The sequence below is a fragment of the Lepus europaeus genome, chromosome 9, assembly GCF_033115175.1.
Source record: "Lepus europaeus isolate LE1 chromosome 9, mLepTim1.pri, whole genome shotgun sequence".
Lineage (NCBI taxonomy): Eukaryota > Metazoa > Chordata > Mammalia > Lagomorpha > Leporidae > Lepus > Lepus europaeus.
The window spans coordinates 110,301,433-110,318,867 of record NC_084835.1 but is presented as its reverse complement, the minus strand read 5'-3'; the positions used below and the strand labels follow the sequence as shown (position 1 = coordinate 110,318,867).

The 17,435-nt window shown below is 51.4% G+C and overlaps 1 protein-coding gene across 1 annotated transcript in view; it reads right to left on the bottom strand.

The window, feature by feature from the left end:
• Positions 1-12,376: 12,376 nt before the first annotated feature.
• PHLPP1 (PH domain and leucine rich repeat protein phosphatase 1) overlaps positions 12,377-17,435 on the bottom strand; it is a 237,815-nt gene continuing 232,756 nt past the window's right edge. Inside the window, exons 16-17 of the mRNA XM_062201773.1 lie at positions 16,347-16,575; positions 12,377-14,025 (exon numbers count right to left, since the gene is read on the bottom strand). Coding sequence (XP_062057757.1) covers positions 12,832-14,025; positions 16,347-16,575 — 1,423 coding nt within the window. The 3' untranslated portion in view covers positions 12,377-12,831. The remainder of the gene's footprint in view (positions 14,026-16,346; positions 16,576-17,435) is intronic.

The window sequence follows — 17,435 nt, the reverse complement described above, 5'->3', positions numbered from 1 at the left end:
CAAGGCAGCCCAGGGAAACACACAGTGCTTCCAAACTCTACTCTCCCCGGACGCAAACACAGGGGGATTCATCTTTGTGGGGGCCCTGGATCTGGGTACTACATCCAAAGTATCCTTCTCATAGTTGGGTCCACGGAGCCCATGAGACCTGTTGGGAGTCCCATTGCTGCCCAAACCGGGGCCCGGCTCCCCCAGCTTAGTGCTCTGTCCAGCTGTAGCAAGAATCCTACCGAGTCCCTTTGCGGCTGGATCAAATTCCTCATCCCCACTCTTGCCAGCCCACCACCCTGGCTTGCCTTCAACAAGAATCCTGTTAGGTCAGTTCAGCCAGAACCCCTCAGCCCTAAGGTCTCCTCTCAGTCATGTCCGGTCCCTCGGCTGCCCGGTCCTGCCCCCTCGGCTGTCAAGCGCTACTCTTCCTTGTGTGCCTCGGCTTTCATCTCGACTACACCCAACCCACTTCTCCAGGATCACAGAGGTCTGGCCACGCCGACCCCTCCCAGACCCCTGAGCTCGCTGAGCCGGGTGGGGGGGCGTGGGGCAGTTTCCACCACAGCTCTGCACACTTGCTGTGCACTCCTGCCCAGGGACCTGGGAAGAAGGAACTGAGCACGCGCAGTCCTGCTCCCTCGCCCTCCTGCCTGGGCGCCCAACTGCTCGGCTTCCCCTCCAGGGGGCGCTCGCTGCACGCTGGCGGCAAGTCCTGCTGATTCTGGATGGTTTTTAGTGATCAGAACATTTGCCCAGGGACACAGCCACATTCCCCATGGTGAGTGAGAATAAATAAATTCAATCTTTTTGCTCTCTTCTGTTTGGTCCTGTCTTATTTCACTCTTGGTTCAGAACCTGGGGCAAGGAAGAGGGAGACTATTTAGTGCCAATACCCTCCCAGAAAGTCCCTATCTCCCGCTTCCCGCATGCCTGCGTCCTTACACTAAACTCTGCTGGGATTCTCTGCTTCCTGACCCCAACTCGACTTCTTGTCCACCAGGTTTTAGATCAAAGCTCAATCTTGATCACATGACTCCCTCCTGTTTCTTTCACACCTTTGTTCACAATCTGACATAATCTTGTTTTCAAAACTATTTTTCACTGCCTGTCTCCTCCATTAGGAGCTGGCTGAAGGCAGAGGCCCTTCCTGCATCTCCTACCACCGACCTGAGGGGTTGGAACAACGCCAGGACTAGAGGATTAAGGCTCAGTGCTGACAGTAGCAAAGTGGGCACAAGAAACACCCACCCTTACCCACCTCTCCAGGCCATTAGAGGACTCCTGGCCCAGAAAGAAGGATCAACCAACACCAACAGGGGCAGTGCTCCGCTGGGGCAGCCCAGCCAGTGCACAGCCCTCAGGGCACACAGCCCCTCGCCAGGGAGAGTAGTGGTTGAGTGCCTGCACCACCCTCTTCCATAGGAAGGGACAGGACAAGGTATCAGCCCTTGCGGAAAGCCTCTAGTGCCTGCCTGAGCCAGCAGCAGCAGCAGAGACAATGCCAGGGGCACAGTGAAACACACAAGCATTGGTTCGAGTCCTGGCTACCCCACTCCAACTCCCTGCGAATGCACCCAAGATGACAGTGGAAGATGGCTCTAGTGCTTGGGCCCCTGCCACCCATGTGGGAGACCCAGATGGAGTTCAGGCTCCTGGTTTCAGCCTGGCCCAGGCCCTGCCAATGAGGCCATTTGGGGATGGACGGTGTCTCTCTGTAACTAGGCCTTGCAAATAAATCTTTTAAAAATTGTTTAAAGTTTCATTTAATTTGAGAGCAAGCAAGCTCACAATCCTGTTCATGCCCCAAATGCCTGCAACAGCTCTCAAATGGGGCTTAAGTCAGTAACCCAATTCAGGTCTCCCATGTGGGGGGCGGGGACTCAGTTACTTGAACCATCCTGCTGCCTCCCACGATGTGCTTGATGTCCTCAGGTAGGATGCGACACCAGAACACAGGAGCACGGGGTATTTTAGAAAGCACTTGGGGCCGGCGCCGTGGCTTAACAGGCTAATCCTCCGCCTTGCGGCGCCGGCACACCAGGTTCTAGTCCCAGTTGGGGCGCCGGATTCTATCCCGGTTGCCCTCTTCCAGGCCAGCTCTCTGCTAAGGCCTGAGAAGGCAGTGGAGGATGGCCCAAGTGCTTGGGCCCTGCACCCGCATGGGAGACCAGGAGAAGCACCTGGCTCCTGGCTTCGGATCAGCGCGGTGCGCCGGCCATAGCGGCCATTGGAGGGTGAACCAACGGCAAAAAGGAAGACCTTTCTCTCTGTCTCTCTCTCTCTCACTATCCACTCTGCCTGTCAAAAAAAAAAAAAAAAAAAAAAAAAAAAGAAAGCACTTGAATGGATCGGCACTGTGGCTTTGTGGATGGCATTGCCTGGATTGTTACATCCCTTATGGACCCCGGTTTGAGCCCTAGCTGTTCCTCTTCTGATCCGGCTCTCTGATTATGGCCTGGGAAAGCAGCAGAAGATGGCCCAAGTATTTGGGTCCCTGCATCTGTGTGGGAGATCTGGAAGAAGCTCTTAGCTTCAGATTGGCCCAGCTCTGGCTGTTGGGGCTATTTGGTGGTGACCCAGCTATTTGGGGAGTGAACCAGCAGATGGAAGACCTTTCTTACTCCCTCTCTGTCTCTCCCTCTCTCTGTAACTCTGTCTCTCAAATAAACAGATAAAATAATTATTACCTTTAAAAAAAATAAAGCACTTGGATATTAAAATATGATGGTAGAAGGTCATCTCTTAGAATGATAGAAGGGACACGAAGATAACAACATACATGTAGGAATGTAGATGATGGGGCTGGCACTTTGGCATACTGGGTAAAGCTGCCGCCTGCAGTGCCATCCCATATAGGTGCTGCTTCGAGTCCTGGCTGCTCCACTTCTGATCCAGCTCTCTGCTATGGCCTGGGAAAGAAGAAGATGGCCCAAGTGCTTGGGCCCCTGCACCCACATGGGAGACCCAGAAGCAGCTCCTGGCTCCTGGTCACTGGCTCCTGGCTCCTGGTCACTGGCTCCTGGCTTTGGATAGGCCCAGTTCTAGCCATTGCAGCCTTTTGGGGAGTGAAGCCGTGGATGGAAGATCTCTCACTCTCTGTCTCTGCCTCTCTGTAACTCTGCCTTTCAAATAAATAAATAAATCTTTAAAAAAGAAAGTAGATGGGGGCAGCAAGTTTTTTCTGTAAATGGTCATCCAGTAAATATTTTAGGTATTATGGGCCACCTGGTCTCTGTCTCAACTTCTCAATTCTTTCCTTGTAACATAGAAGCAGCCATAGAGAATATGTACATAAAATTGTATTGGCACACAACATAGTTGTTTAGATAAAAAGTTTTATTGAACACAATGATGTATCAAAATGGTACCAGGCTCAGTGGAAACCAGAAGGCAACAGAGCAATGCAGTGAAAATTCTGAAGAAAATTCTGAAAGGAAAAACTTTATGTCCAGCCACACTATCAACCAAGCACTGAGAGAAAACAGAAGTTTGCAGACATGCAGGGTCTCACAGCACCAACTCCCTGTGTTCACTGTGGAAGGAAACTACGGGAGTCACTTCCCTGTAAAGTGAAGGAGTGAGCTCCAGGGGCCGGGGGTGGGCAGAGAAGTCCCATGGTGAGGATGAGGATGGAGGGAAGTGCCAAGACAGCAGCTTTGTGCGAGTCCGAGGAAGCAAAGTCTAGATTGGACAGGGGAGGCTGTACAAGGGATTCTCTTCGAGAAAAGAGGAGCCTCAGACCCCAGGATGTGTTCAAACATAATTGTGCTTCTGGCGGGGAGGCTGGAAGGCATGAACGGTAACTACGTAGAGAAGCAGGAGGGCAACAAGCCAAGCACCGACTCCAGAGAAAAGACCTGTGCAAGAGGAAGCATCAGAACCCACGGCCTGACGCAGAACGTTCACACAATCACAGTGACATCAACACTGCCTACTGATCCAACAGAACCTGAAGTCACAGCACCACAGGGCGGGAGAAGTGGAGCAAGGAGGGGGGACGAGCTCCTCAGCCCCCGCAGAAGGAAGTTAAGCATAAAACCAAGACGTGCGGAGCTGGCCAGGCAGCTCCAGAGGGGGAGGGTCTCCCAAGGGCCAGCTACAAGGGAGTGCAAGGGGGTGGGGAGACAAGGAGGGAGAGGCAGGAAATGAGTGCTTCTCTTTCCCAAACTTAGTCAACTGTTTAACTCTTTTTTTTTAACTTTTTTTTTTTTTAAGGCAGTTAGACAGTGAGAGAAAAACAGAGAGAAAGGTCTTCCTTCCGTTGGTTCACCCCCTAAATGGCCACTATGGCCGGCGCTGTGCTGTTCCGAAGCCAGGAGCTTCCTCCAGGTCTCCCTTGCGGGTGCAGGGCCCAAGCACTTGGGCCATCCTCCACTGCCTTCCCAGGCCACAGCAGAGATATGGACTGGAAGAGGAACAACCGGGACAGAACCAGCGCCCCAACCGGGACTAGAACCCGGAGTACCAACGCCACAGGCAGAGGATTAGAACTATTTGACTTTTGGCCGGCACCGTGGCTCAATAGGCTAATCCTCCGCCTTGCGGTGCCGGCACACAGGGTTCTAGCCCCAGTTGGGGCACCGGATTCTGTCCCGGTTGCCCCTCTTCCAGGCCAGCTCTCTGCTGTGGCCAGGGAGTGCAGTGGAGGATGGCCCAAGTACTTGGGCCCTGCACCCCATGGGAGACCAGGAGAAGCACCTGGCTCCTGCCATCGGATCAGTGCAGTGCGCCGGCCGCAGCGCGCCGGCCGCTGTGGCCATTGGAGGGTGAACCAACGGCAAAAGGAAGACCTTTCTCTCTGTCTCTCTCTCTCTCACTGTCCACTCTGCCTGTCAAAAAAACAAAACAAAACAAAACAAAACAAAAAAACAACGATCCACAGGTCTATCTCTGCTATAAGTAAAAGTGCGTTCTTTACAGAAGGGGTGGGAGGGCTTGAGGGTTGCACGGGGCAGGGTGAGAAGGGGGTGGGCGCGGGTGCTCCTGGTGGGAAGGTGGACAGTGAAAGGCTGGGGGCAGGCTGGCCGCTATGACGAGGATTTATGTTTCAGCCTGGGTCGGAGAAGCAGCTCCAGGATTTCCACTGGGGGAAACTGGATCAGATTGGTGGTTAAAACGATTTCTTGGGCAGCTGCCTGGAGGGTAGGAGGAGGAGAAAGGGGGAGCCCCAGATGAAAGTAACCGGGGCTGAACTGAGCGTCTCTGTAAAACCTGCAGTGACCGGTGACTGAGAAGAGGGGCTGGGGAGAGAGTAGATAGGACGTGCAGGTGATGGGAAGCAGGGATGGAGCAGGGGAGGTCAGGCAGCGGCGGGGATGGTGGTTACTGGAGCCCAGCATCAGGCCTGCAGGCAAGGGGATCTGGACCCCTCGAGTCTGTAGTGCCTGAGTCACGGGAGGGGGTGTCCAGGAGGCCTGAGAGTGACAGTCGAGTGTGAAGGAGAGGCCGAGCGGAGGCTCTGGAGCCACTACACTTCAGGATCAGGTGGAAGGAACCGTCCTGAACAATGAGGTGGAGAAGCAGCAGTTGGAAGCCAGATCTAAGGCACAGCAAGAGGGACTACCATTGACACAAAGGACCTGCAGAGGGGAATGGCCGACTGTGACCACAGTTATCAACAGCTGGAGCAGGCCATGGAGGCAGCAGGGGGCGGCCAGGAAGGGCCTGACCCAACTCGGGTCCAGGAAAGGAATTGTTTTTCTTTTTGTGACCAAGAGGGATCCTGCACATGTTCTCGAGAAGCGCCGGGAGGAAGGCAGGGGACACAACTCCCTAGGCGCAGGCAGCGGGCAGTCACAAGGTAACTCCTTTCTTGGAGGGAAGGGGATGGAGTGAGGTCACCGCAGGTGTTTCCTTCTAGAAGTTTCCTTGGAGAAGTCTGGCTCAATTGTTTCAGGAGGGGCTACAGTACAGTGAAGTCTTAACTCATTCCTTGAGGAATGGGAGAAGGTAGCCAGGGACAAGTGCAAGGTGGTGGGGGGAGGCGTGAGGTGCTCTGAAGACTCCACAGGGAGTTGGGGCTGAAGTCTGGGGCAGGCGTGTCTGTCTCCACGCTCCCAGGAGGGAGTGGAGAAGCTGGAAGAAGCTGCACTTGTCTCAAGGACAGGCCCCCTGCCATCTTAAGGATGCTCCTAACAAAAGCACAGCTCAAGTATCTTCCATAGGGGCCTGCCTGGAGCTGGGGGGAGGGGCCAGCTCTACTCAGTCCACACTCTGGGCTGAGAGGGGAATGAGGAGTAAGGCCATATTCAGTATGCTGGAAGACACCATGGCTGGGACCTTTTTTTGTAATTTTAATGAGAGAGCGAGTGAGCAAGCACTCCCATTTGCTGATTCACTCCCCAAGTGCCCACAAAGGCAGGAATTAGGCCAGGGCAAAGCTGGGAACTCAAATCAGATCTCCTACAGGGATGGCAGGGGCCCAGCTAGTGAGCCATCGCCTGTCACCTCCCAAGGTGTGCATTCACAGGAAGCTGATATCAGAAGCCAGAGCTGGGTAGGGAACCCAGTTGCTCTGATAAGACTTTAGTGTCCTGTTTCAACTGCCAGGCCAAATGCTAGCCCCTGGGAGCATGCAGAAGTAAAATGACGAGTATCTGGGGTATGGTCATGGCAGCCATGAGGGATGGAAGCGAGTGTCGCTGCCCTTCCCACTTCCTACGAGAATGTAGAACTCAAAGGCAAGCAGATCAGACCTGTCCACTCAGGAAAATCATCCCAGAATTGGTTGTGTTGGTGCCTCGTGCACAGGGCAGAGCAACCCAATTCTTTTCAGCTCTCTGCCCCACGCATGCGCTGCGGCCTCCTGGGGCTCTCGGCACAGGCAGCGTCTCTTTGCCCTGCATCCTCTGCACTTGGTGACTTTGGCAGCCTCCAGGGCATCAGGGCAGCCGGAGAGAAGCAGCACGTGGGATGGGGACTCTTGTCCCTCTGTGACCCTGAAGGTGGGAAGTTGGCAGACAGCCGCTCAAAGGCCACCCACGGACAGCGAGAATCTCACACAGACAGGCACGGGGCGGCAGGGCTGGGATTTCAAGATGGTGTGTGTCACTTTAGGTGGCCCATTTGCAATCTCAAGACTGGGTGCAAGCCTGGGACCAACCCCCCCGCCCCACTCATTCTTTGGTTTCCTATGTCTCTCCAGTAGGTTACCAACCCAGGACACAGGACTTTGCCCTCCATCCCTGGGCTCCTTTCCCATGGCACCCCACATGGAGTGCCCGCTCCATCAACACACAAGTGCTCAACAGCGTTCACAGGGGAGCAGGGAGCTTCCGGGGCCGAAGCTCCAGCAGTGGATACAAAAGCCACGCAGCAGAATGACATGGTTTGGGTTCTGCCTAGGAGCAGGAACCAGGGGAATTCGAGATCTTGTCCACACTACAAAGCTCAGACAAGAATGAAACCAAGAGGAAAGCAGCTGTCTCTGGTCAACCCTGGGCACTACCATCTTCCTCCATTACCCTTTCCTTTCCAGCACAAGCCATCTCCTGCCCCAGAACATGTGCCCACGACAGAAGCAACAAGGACACTCTGACCCTTTGCAATCCAGGGACTATAATGGTGAAATCTAAATCTGAAAACCGGAGGATTCACAGACGTGTTGACATGAAATTTATATGCAGATGACACTCTGATATGCAGGCCTAAAGTTTTTAGGGAAAAAAATCTCCAGTGGGTTCACCAGTGGAAGATGGTGGTTTCAGCTTGTTGTTCCCCCAAAGAAGGAGTATGGCTCACCACGCTAGAATGCCCAGGGATGCACATTCTTGAACAAGGAATTTTTTTGGGGTGCAGGGCCCAAGCACTTGGGCCATCCTCCACTGCACTCCCGGGCCACAGCAGAGAGCTGGCCTGGAAGAGGGGCAACCGGGACAGAATCCAGCGCCCCGACCGGGACTAGAACCTGGTGTGCCGGCACCGCAGGCAGAGGATTAGCCTATTGAGCCGTGGCACCGGCCTCGAACAAGGAATTTTTAACCTTTGAGCTGCCCGAGGAGGAATAGTTGAGTAATTCTCAAAAGGTACCACAGGGTGGACATTTAGCCTGATGATTAAGACACTGGTTGAGATGCTCGTGTCCCACACTGGAGCAGCGGAGTCTGAGGCCATGCTCTGGCTCCTGAGTCCAGCTTCCTGGTACTGCAGACCCTGAGAAACAGCAGCTGATGGCTGAAGTACCTAGGTTCCTGCTACCAATGTAGAAGATCTGGATTAGGTTCCCAGCTCCCAATCCTGGTGCCAGCCCAGCCTTGGTCACTGAGGGCATTTGGGGAGTCAATCAGCAGATGGAAGATCTGTCTGTCTCTCTCCCTTTCACTCTCTCTGCCTCCCAAATAACTTTTTTGAAAAAGTATTGTAGATCATAAGGCAAATGGTAAACATTTATTTTGTGGGCTTGATTTATTCTTGGCTTACAGGGAAATTCCTACAAAGTGGAAACTGGCATAGGAACCTCCAAATCTTAACTGTGGCTCAGTTTTCTTAATGACTCAGAAAAGCAAATGGCCCATAAATGAGTTCAAGAAGAGTCAACATCTTGAGGTGTAACATTTGGGAAAATCATCTTAGATGCCATGTCAGCCCTTTCAACAGGTGCAAGTGAGCGGTACTTAGGGGAAAGTGCAAGTTCATGGGAGCAAGACCTAGGAAATGCCAACGACTAGAAAGTTCTTGACATTTTAGTGTGAAGATAGTTTCACTTCCATGTCTTTAGAAAAAGAGAGGAATGACCACGGATGGGAGTTAGAGGACCACTCTCCAAGTGTGTTTGTTTCTGCCTTTGAATAGGACGGAACACTGTGTTTCTGATTTAGAAAGGAATGAAAGGACTAACAAACCAGAGTCCAATGAATGCTGGGGGAATTAAGGGCAGGGGCAGCACGGCTGTTTCACCACATAGCCAGAAATGGAACCCATCTCCTCCTGCCTTCTAGAAGGGACAGCACCTATGTGGGGCTGCCAGCATGGTTTCTGACTCACCAGGTCAGTACAGCCACCAGCACACTCAAGCCATGCACCCAAGGTCCTACGCGACTACCGCACGGCCAAGCCCAGGAGCTCCCAGAACACTGAACGACGCGGTGAACTGGGCGTGAGTTGCTGTGCACCTCACTGTCACTGTCCAAAGCCTACTGCCAGATGTAGTTCCTATTTCTACTTCGTGATCAGGGCCAGAGGTCTGCCAAACTAAATATGAACTCTGTTGTCATGTTGGTACTGGTTGGGGTACGGTTTATAAGAAAATACTGCAGTCATCTTTCCAATACACGAACAATAACCAGTTCATCACAGACAAGTGACAAGAATGAAATACAGCTTGTACAGAGTCATTTGCACAAAACAGGAGTTGGGGAGATGAACTGAAGAAAAATGAAATTCAATGATAAGAAATGAGAAACGCTCATTTCCTCTACCATTATCTTTTCTCTTCCTCCCACAACAATTCCAACAGACATTCCCCTAGGAGCTTTCCAATCAAAACAGAACTTTTGCTGTGTTCATCATTATTTTCTTTCTGATTATTATTCTTAGTTCTTCATTGATGACAATGACACATCAGGCCTTCCCATTCACAAATCACTTCCGATCTGCTGGTGGGCAGACCCCACGGCCCCTACACTTTACAGGAATTCTAGCTTCTGCTGTGTGCTGGGCATGGACGCCCACCTGATCAGATAAGGGTGATTCTTCTCCCCATTGGGCAGGGCCAGCAGGGAACCTTACCCCATAGGATTCAAAGCATTTTAGATTTTTTTGTAGAGGAACTGGGTGGATGTTGGACATGGACTGCTCTTGCAGCTCAGCTATGATTTTTGGTTACACTTCTTGATATTTCTACATTTCAAGTTCCCACGGAAAACAGCGTCCATCAGAGGAATGAGTTGTCTTCAATTGTACCACCATATAAAGCAGAAAGGACCACACATGCAGGAAACAATACGCTTTAAAACAGCACCTCTGCCACACTCAATAGTCATGGGGACTGCTTTGCATTGTCTAGAGAGGCAATAAGAAACGTAAACTTTGTTTCTCCTGAGAGTGGAGGAAAGAGAAAATGAGTCAAGCCCTTTTCCACCAGGAGTCTAAACTCATCAGCAGGTGGCGCTGTGACAAAAGCAATTGGGAGAAAACAGGTCAGCCAGGCTGGGTCTTCGGGTCCCTCATCAGTCAGTATTCCCTGGCTGGTCCAAAGGCCAACCAGCTAATAGGGTCTTCAGTCAGGAGCCTTCATTCTACTAGCCAGGCTGTGAGCCCACCAGAGCTAAGCTTCTGCTTAAAGTGCCTGCACAAGCCCCTTCCCAGTTGTCTGAATTTCCCAGCAGGAAGCAAACTTAAGCAGGCAGGATTCACTTTTCAGACAATAAGGATTCCAAGATCCTCAGGTGTTATGCATTTGAATATTCAAAAAGCACTTTTGTGTGCAGCTCTACCCATCTGATTAGAGGCTACCAAGAAGAGGAGGCTCCTGTGCAAGCTCATGGACATCTGTGTCTTTATCTCCTTGGCCATTCAACGCATGCTCAAATAATTACCTTTTCAGTTACATGCCGGATGTACCCAGAGCTCCTAGGGGCATCACCTCATCCTCCACTGCCACAGCACCTAACATGCAGCAGGTGTATGTGACTCCGTGACTTTCATTAAACACGGAAGCCAGCACTGACCAAAGTGGAGGACTTGGGAAACTACCAGTTCCAAGTCTTGTGCCCTCTTCTCCCACATGTGTCATGGAAGTCAGGAAGGGAGATGTCTCCCTGGTACACACATGGTGATGTGGGACCCATCTGGAACCCTGAAGTGCCTGCTACCCCAGAAGAGCTGCAGTGGAAGAGGTCTAGAATGGCTGTGTCTCCTCCAACCGCAGGAACACATGAGCCCTGCCCAGAGGAGGATCTGAGGACTGAGGCAGTCAGAGAACAGTCCAGATGTCCTGGAGGGAACAAGACACTTGTGTGAAAGCCCACCGCCCATCCTCAGGGAGTAGGGCAAAGACTGAGGAAGGCAGGGGCTGGGTGGTGCAGCAGGGGTAGGCTCCTGAGGGGCTTTGCTCCCACCCTAAGGTAGAGAGTTCTGCTAGCACTTGGGTAGCCCTCGGTCACTGGGTCTCCTACAGGACTCAGAGGAGTGGATTCTTCTGCCATGGCCTTAGTGGTTTCCAATGAGCACCATCTGCAAGTTGACTGACATGGAAATGAAATCATCACCAGGATGAAGCCAGACAACTGGCCTGGCCACCCAGGTGGGAACACAGAGCCTAACAGAGTCTACAGGAAAGAGTAACTGCTCCATTACTGCTCTGGCCAGTTAGCACTGGTCACCTGAGGAAAGAAGACAGGCATCCCTCACCGGTTCACAGGAGGCAGAGCAGGGAGGGAGGCGAGGTGAGTGAGGATGGAGCGCTCAGTCTGAGAATGTGCTCGATGACTCAGCTAGCAATATGGGATGGGATTTCCCAGGTGCACTTAACTATGCCTACATTATTTCTGCTGGTGGTGGAGAGTGGGCCAGCCCGCTTTTGATTTTCGTTGTTCAAATAAAAGGAATATTAACCTGTTCATGTGATCTCAGGGCGTCGTGGGAGTGGTTGTTTTCCAGGGATCTCCTTTATACGACCTCAATCTTACATAAAAAGAAAAAGAAACAGAAAGCCTGTAAGATCAGCTATGTATAGTGCTAGCCACAGGTTACCTTCACTACCTCATTTCATGAGTTAAGTAGCTTGGTGCTTTTCTCTTAAAAAAATCTAAGTCAGAAATGTCTGATGTCCCCAACATTCCACCCAATCCCACGAAACCCAACAAAACCCAACTTGGTGTGACTGTAAGACACATCTGGCTGCTGAGACAAAAGCAGATGGGTCCGTTACTTGTAAATTTCATATTTATTATAACAAAAATTATGACGTCCATTTGTGCATCCTGCTTTAATATAACTCTGGGTATGTAAATGGTCTACTGCAATGCTATACAGGCATGCTGATTGTGGCAGCAGTATGGAACACAATTAAAAAGTGTCTGTAAAAGCCAAGAGGCTAGGGACAGAGGGAATGGAGCAGGTTCTCGGGCCTCTGGGTGCAAGCACCTGTCCAGTGGCCCAAGGTTGACCTCATCTGCACAGAAATACCCCACCACTCGGCCTCCTCACTGAATGAACTGAAGCTGAGCGAGGGGCAGGGGCGAGGAAGGCTCATGAGAGGGGAAGCAAAAGAGTCAGTTATTCGGGCTATGTCCTTATGCCGAGACTACAAAACATTTTAAGCATTACTATACAACACTGAACTATTTACAATAGAAATTTCTCAATCAACTGTTCTCTCAGAGAAAATTAGTGGATCCCAGTGACTTAAGTCACCTGACAGAGTAAAGCAACTCCTAGGAGTTAGTCTCCATATTCTACAAATGTCTATCATTTTCAAGACAAAAAAAAAAAAAAAAATCCTTACCCCCCCCAAGAAATACAGAATTACAACATTATTAAATCATTTAGCAATGGCAACCTGCCCTGCCTGCCAAACAAACAAAACAAAAAGCCATTTTAAAAAATATTACATTATCATTAACTGTCTCTCTGTAATATATTAAACCTTTTGTTCTTTGTCTTTACACATCTGATATGTTAGAAGAAATTAACAAATTCAAATCATATTCATAAAGCATCACTAAGAGAAAAGTGGTTATTAAAAAAAATAAGAGAAAGAGAACCTACAGATTGGCTGCAGACGGGTTGGGAACAGTGTTTGGGATGTGGAGTAAAACCCCTGGTTTAATGTGAGCCTGGGAGACTCTTGCATTCAGTCTTTCTTGGTTAGTTTATTTCTGAAACAGTACTCAGAGCGGGTCATAGTGGTGTGTCGTAATAGTCTGGCAGCTGGTCCACCTGGTATGGCCGCTGCAGTGGCGGCTGCTGTAGCTGGGGCGGGGGCAGTGGCTGTGGCTGCTGTGGGGGCTGTGGCTGCTGCTGCTGCTGCTCCTGGTGATGCTTCATGATTTCTTTGACTTCTTCTTCCAGCTCGGGAGGAATGATAAACTGATCGTCAGGATCCGGCTGAGCGGGGGCAGCAAAATACCCGCCAGGCTTCCGCAGGGGGGCTTCTGCGGCGACCTCTATCACATTGTGGCTCCTCTCCTGGGGCGCGACAGAGCCATTGGCCCTTCGGCGCCCAATGGTCCCCACGGCAGAGAAGTCTGCCTTCCTGGGCAGACCTGGCTCGTCCTCGTTGGCACTGATGACAATACCCTCATCGCTGGCCTCGGCCGGCACCTGAAGCACCTGCTGCTGCTTCTCCTTCTCCTTGGCTCGGCTGCAGTGGATATCCACTTCCACCTCTACCCGGCTGCCGTTGCTGAAGACACCCTCGATTGGCTCCTCGTCGTCGCTGTCAAGGCCATTGTCCGAGAAGGCGCTAGAGAAAGTGGCGCTGGACAGCTGGCGCTGGAAGGAGTTGGACAGACAGACGGGGTGCAGCATGCAGCGCTGCTCGCTCGGGTAGGCGGGGCTGCTCTCATTCAGGGCTCCGTTTGGGGGCTCGTCGGAGGCCGTGGACCCCACTTCACTGCTCATCTCGGAAGTGGAGAGCTCGCTGCTGATCTCCGAGGCCATGCCGCTGCTGGAGGACGGCACGCCCAGCCCGTCGGGGGGCCGATCCTTGATCACCATGTTGACGGAGGTGGGGAAGATGCCAGGGCTGGGTGGCGGCACGCCCCCACCGGCACTGAGCTCACAGCAGCAGAAGCTGTCCTCGGTGACGCTGAGCTGCACCACCACAGCACTGATGCTGTCATGGCAGCCATAGCTCTGGGCCAGGGTGCACAGCTTCTTGGCAGCAGCCAGGGCATCAGGCACATTGCGCACGGCCTCCACTGCCTCCTGGATGGACAGGCTGTCCCACAAGCCCTTGCTGCCTAGGATGAAGAACTCATCCTGGGGGGTCAGCAGCACAGACTGCACGTGGGGGCGAGGCACCACACTGGGGTGGAGGAAGGTATAGCCCAGGATGCGTGTGGACTCAGTCACTCCGTTCACCTTGCCGTCCTGGAAGAAGAAGGTTCCCAATCAGACAGTGAACACAGAGCTCCTCCGGCAGCAGTACAGCTATCGCTGGTCCCTGAGCGCAGTGCGGCCCACAGAGGGAAGGGCCGCTCACCCTGTAGTGACCAGTTAACGTGAACCTGTCATCAGAAACCCCAGGGGCAGGCCTGGGCAGGGAAGGAGCAGCAGACTCCAAAGGCAAGTATCTGGCTGATCTGCTCGGTTGGGATCCTGCTCACACTGGGTAGGGAGAGCTGTCTACCTGTAAAGCAGGCTGTCCTCCAGCCTCACACAGCCAGCGTGGCTGCTGAGCTCCTCCTGTAAACCCACAGGATTCCAGGGCAGGAAGAGGCCAAGAGAAGCCAGTCCTGAGCACAGACACAGGAGGCAGGTGTGCTTCCAGGTAACGTGCCCAAACATTACGCTGCTCTCTGCTAGGACAAGGACCACAGGCAGCGGAAGCATCTGAAGGTCCCGCAGGGGGACAGACACTGAAAGTGCTTTTAATCAGTGAAGAGAATCTGGCTGGGTGAGAATGCTCGTGCTTGTGGAAGCAGATGCTAAGGGAGAGGTGCCAATTCTTATGATTTCCTTGCAGCAAATGGAGAAGGCAAAGTCTCCTGGCTTTGGTTCAGTTGGGTTTAAGCCATTTACATCAGTAGCCAAAGTTCCAGACCATTTGCCAGCAAAAAGACCTTTATTTTGTCCCACCCTATGCACCTGTCAGTTCTTTACTCTTCAAGTCTGAGGTCTTCAGATCCAAAAGGTGCCTCTTCATGCCTCTAGTTTTAACACCTTTGCAAAGAAGACTCCATTGCACAAATGCAACTTTTAGTGACTATCTATTGGACCGCTGTTGCTTCCAGAGAGCATCCTTGTCCTTTCCAACCCTACAACACTCCTTTACTTGGGATGTTGCAAGGCGTTTGCTGGTTCTAGGGGTGCCGCCCCCAACTCCTCACACAACTGGCCATGCCAGTTACAAACAGGCAGCATTCTTACAGATAAAGTTAGCAAAGCAGAGCATCAAGCACACTTTTAAACTTCCTGGATTCTGCTGTTGTAACTTTTGCCCGAAGTGTGGAATTTGGCAAAAAGTCCCCTTGTCATTCTGACCATCCTTTAGATTTCTCCCCGAGAACCGATGGTTTTGTGTATTTGTGTTTTGATCACTCACCTTGAATCACATAAGGCCCAAGATTGAGTCTTTAATTCAATATACCCTGTACCACATTAGACTGACTGCTCCCTAAAAGCGTCTACTATGTATTTAATCTTCTCTGCTCCTGGAACAGGCAGAAAACTAAAATGTACTCACTTCCCCAGACATTTACGATACATCTTAAACCTTCTTGGCCTTTATATCTAGAATCTGTCCTTTTCTCTGCCAGCCTACAAACTTTCACCAATGGCTACCTCCAACCACATATGGTTCTCTCAATCTGGCAATTGAGAGAATGGACGGCTTCTCACATCACTGCTGTGCCCCCACATTTTTCACCCGCATGGCAGGTGACTGACATCGTAAGCGATGCCTCAGTGAATGGAGGAGAGCTTCTAGATCCTTCTGGATGGCTTACTGGTCATGAACCTTGTTATAATACAGACCCACTGCAGGGTTTCTCAATGGCTCAACAGTGACACTACTGACATTCTGGGCCTGAGAAGTCTGATGTGGGGACTGTCTTGTGTACTGTGGGATTTAGCAGCGTCCTGGCCTCTGCCTACTAGATGTCAACTGCACACTCAGCCCCAGCTGTGATGACCAAACACACGTCCAGATGCTGTGAAGACAAAACTGCTTCCAGGTGAGAGCCATTCGCTGTATTACTCCAATGGAATACAAGGTATGAACAAAATAACTAGTTATATGTACAAAGACATTCACCGTTTAGGAGTCACACATGCCTTGGAAGATGGGACAGATACAGATACATCACTATTGCCACTCTACGTATGAGAACACCAGGGCCTACAGAGTTTCAAGGCAATAGCCCACGTGGGGCAGAGCGTAGCTATGTGATCCAGCAGTGTGATTTCAGGGGTACAGTCCTCAGTCCCCAACCCAGTGCTGCACAACGGGGCTGTGAGGGTCAAATAGGGGTGATGCCTATCAGCCATGCCGCTAAGTCCCTGACCGACACAGAGAAATGTTTTATCTTCCTCTGCAGCAAATGTCTCTGGATACAACGGACAAGGAATTTGCTCTATGACATGGATTTGGAGCTCTAATTTTAAACCAACTTCAAAAATGTTCTTTGAAGGCAGCTGCTATGACCTGGCCCGGCCCTGCCCACCGTTCTGAGGAAAATCTCCCTCCTCACCTCAGTGATGATGGCCTTGTGCTGTTTAATCCTCTTCAGTTCTTCTTCACAGCTCATGACGTAAGATCTGGACAGAGGCAGCGGCTTCCCATTGCGACAGAGCACTGTTTGGCACTTGCCCACATTGGCAGAGGTCAAGGTGAAGGAACCACCTGGGTCCACAGGGTCATGCTTGATATGGCAAAGGACAGCAGAACCTCCGAGCTTCTGCCCAGCAGTTCCAAGTTTCCTGGAATCCAGAAAGAGTTTTGTTCATCCACCAGGAGGTCTGTACCCCTGGTCCTACTGGGCAGGAGGGAGTTGGACCTGGGGATTCAGGAAAATCAGCCTCTTTCATCAAAGTATGCACTACAGGCACCACTCAGCTTTGCAGAGGAAGAGAGGCCCTGGAATCTGAGAGCACACACCCACACTGACAGGCATCTGCTCACAAACAGGGGAGAGGTGACTTTACCATTAGAAGTCACAGGAGCCAGTCTGGAAAGATGGAGCCCCTGCATTGCTGTGTCTAGCTTGCCACGTCCATGTCAACGACACTGCCCGAAGATGGCAGGACAGCTGCCCAATGCTCCACCCTCTTCTCTAAATTCCCTCTGCTTCCAGGAGAGGAAAACTCAAAGGAGCAGTAAAGTAACAACAGGTATTAGCACACCACACCCACTAATATCTGTGCTTCATAGTAACCCGAACACAAGCGTGTTCACTGGCATGAACCTTTCAGTACTAAACTTGTTCCTATTCCTGCCCTATAGCAAGAGTTCTGGGACCAGTACTATCTATTCTAGAAGATTCATAGGAAGAATGTTCTGGTAATCAAACACCAAGTGCTTAGGATTTATCCTTTTCTCATGACCACTGACCTGCAGACTTACTGAATACATGACGTATCTGCAAACTCTGAAAATCAAAAGGAGCAAAGAACTGTCACCAACAAATGGTGATACTTCCCAGGACCTGCTATTCCTGAGTGGTAGAGGAGTAACACAGTTAAGAAAAAATATAACACAGTTAAGAAAAATAGGCTCCTCTGTTTGACAAGAGCAGTCTTAGGCACTGTCAGCAACCATGGAGTGCTTCAGGGTGCTGGGA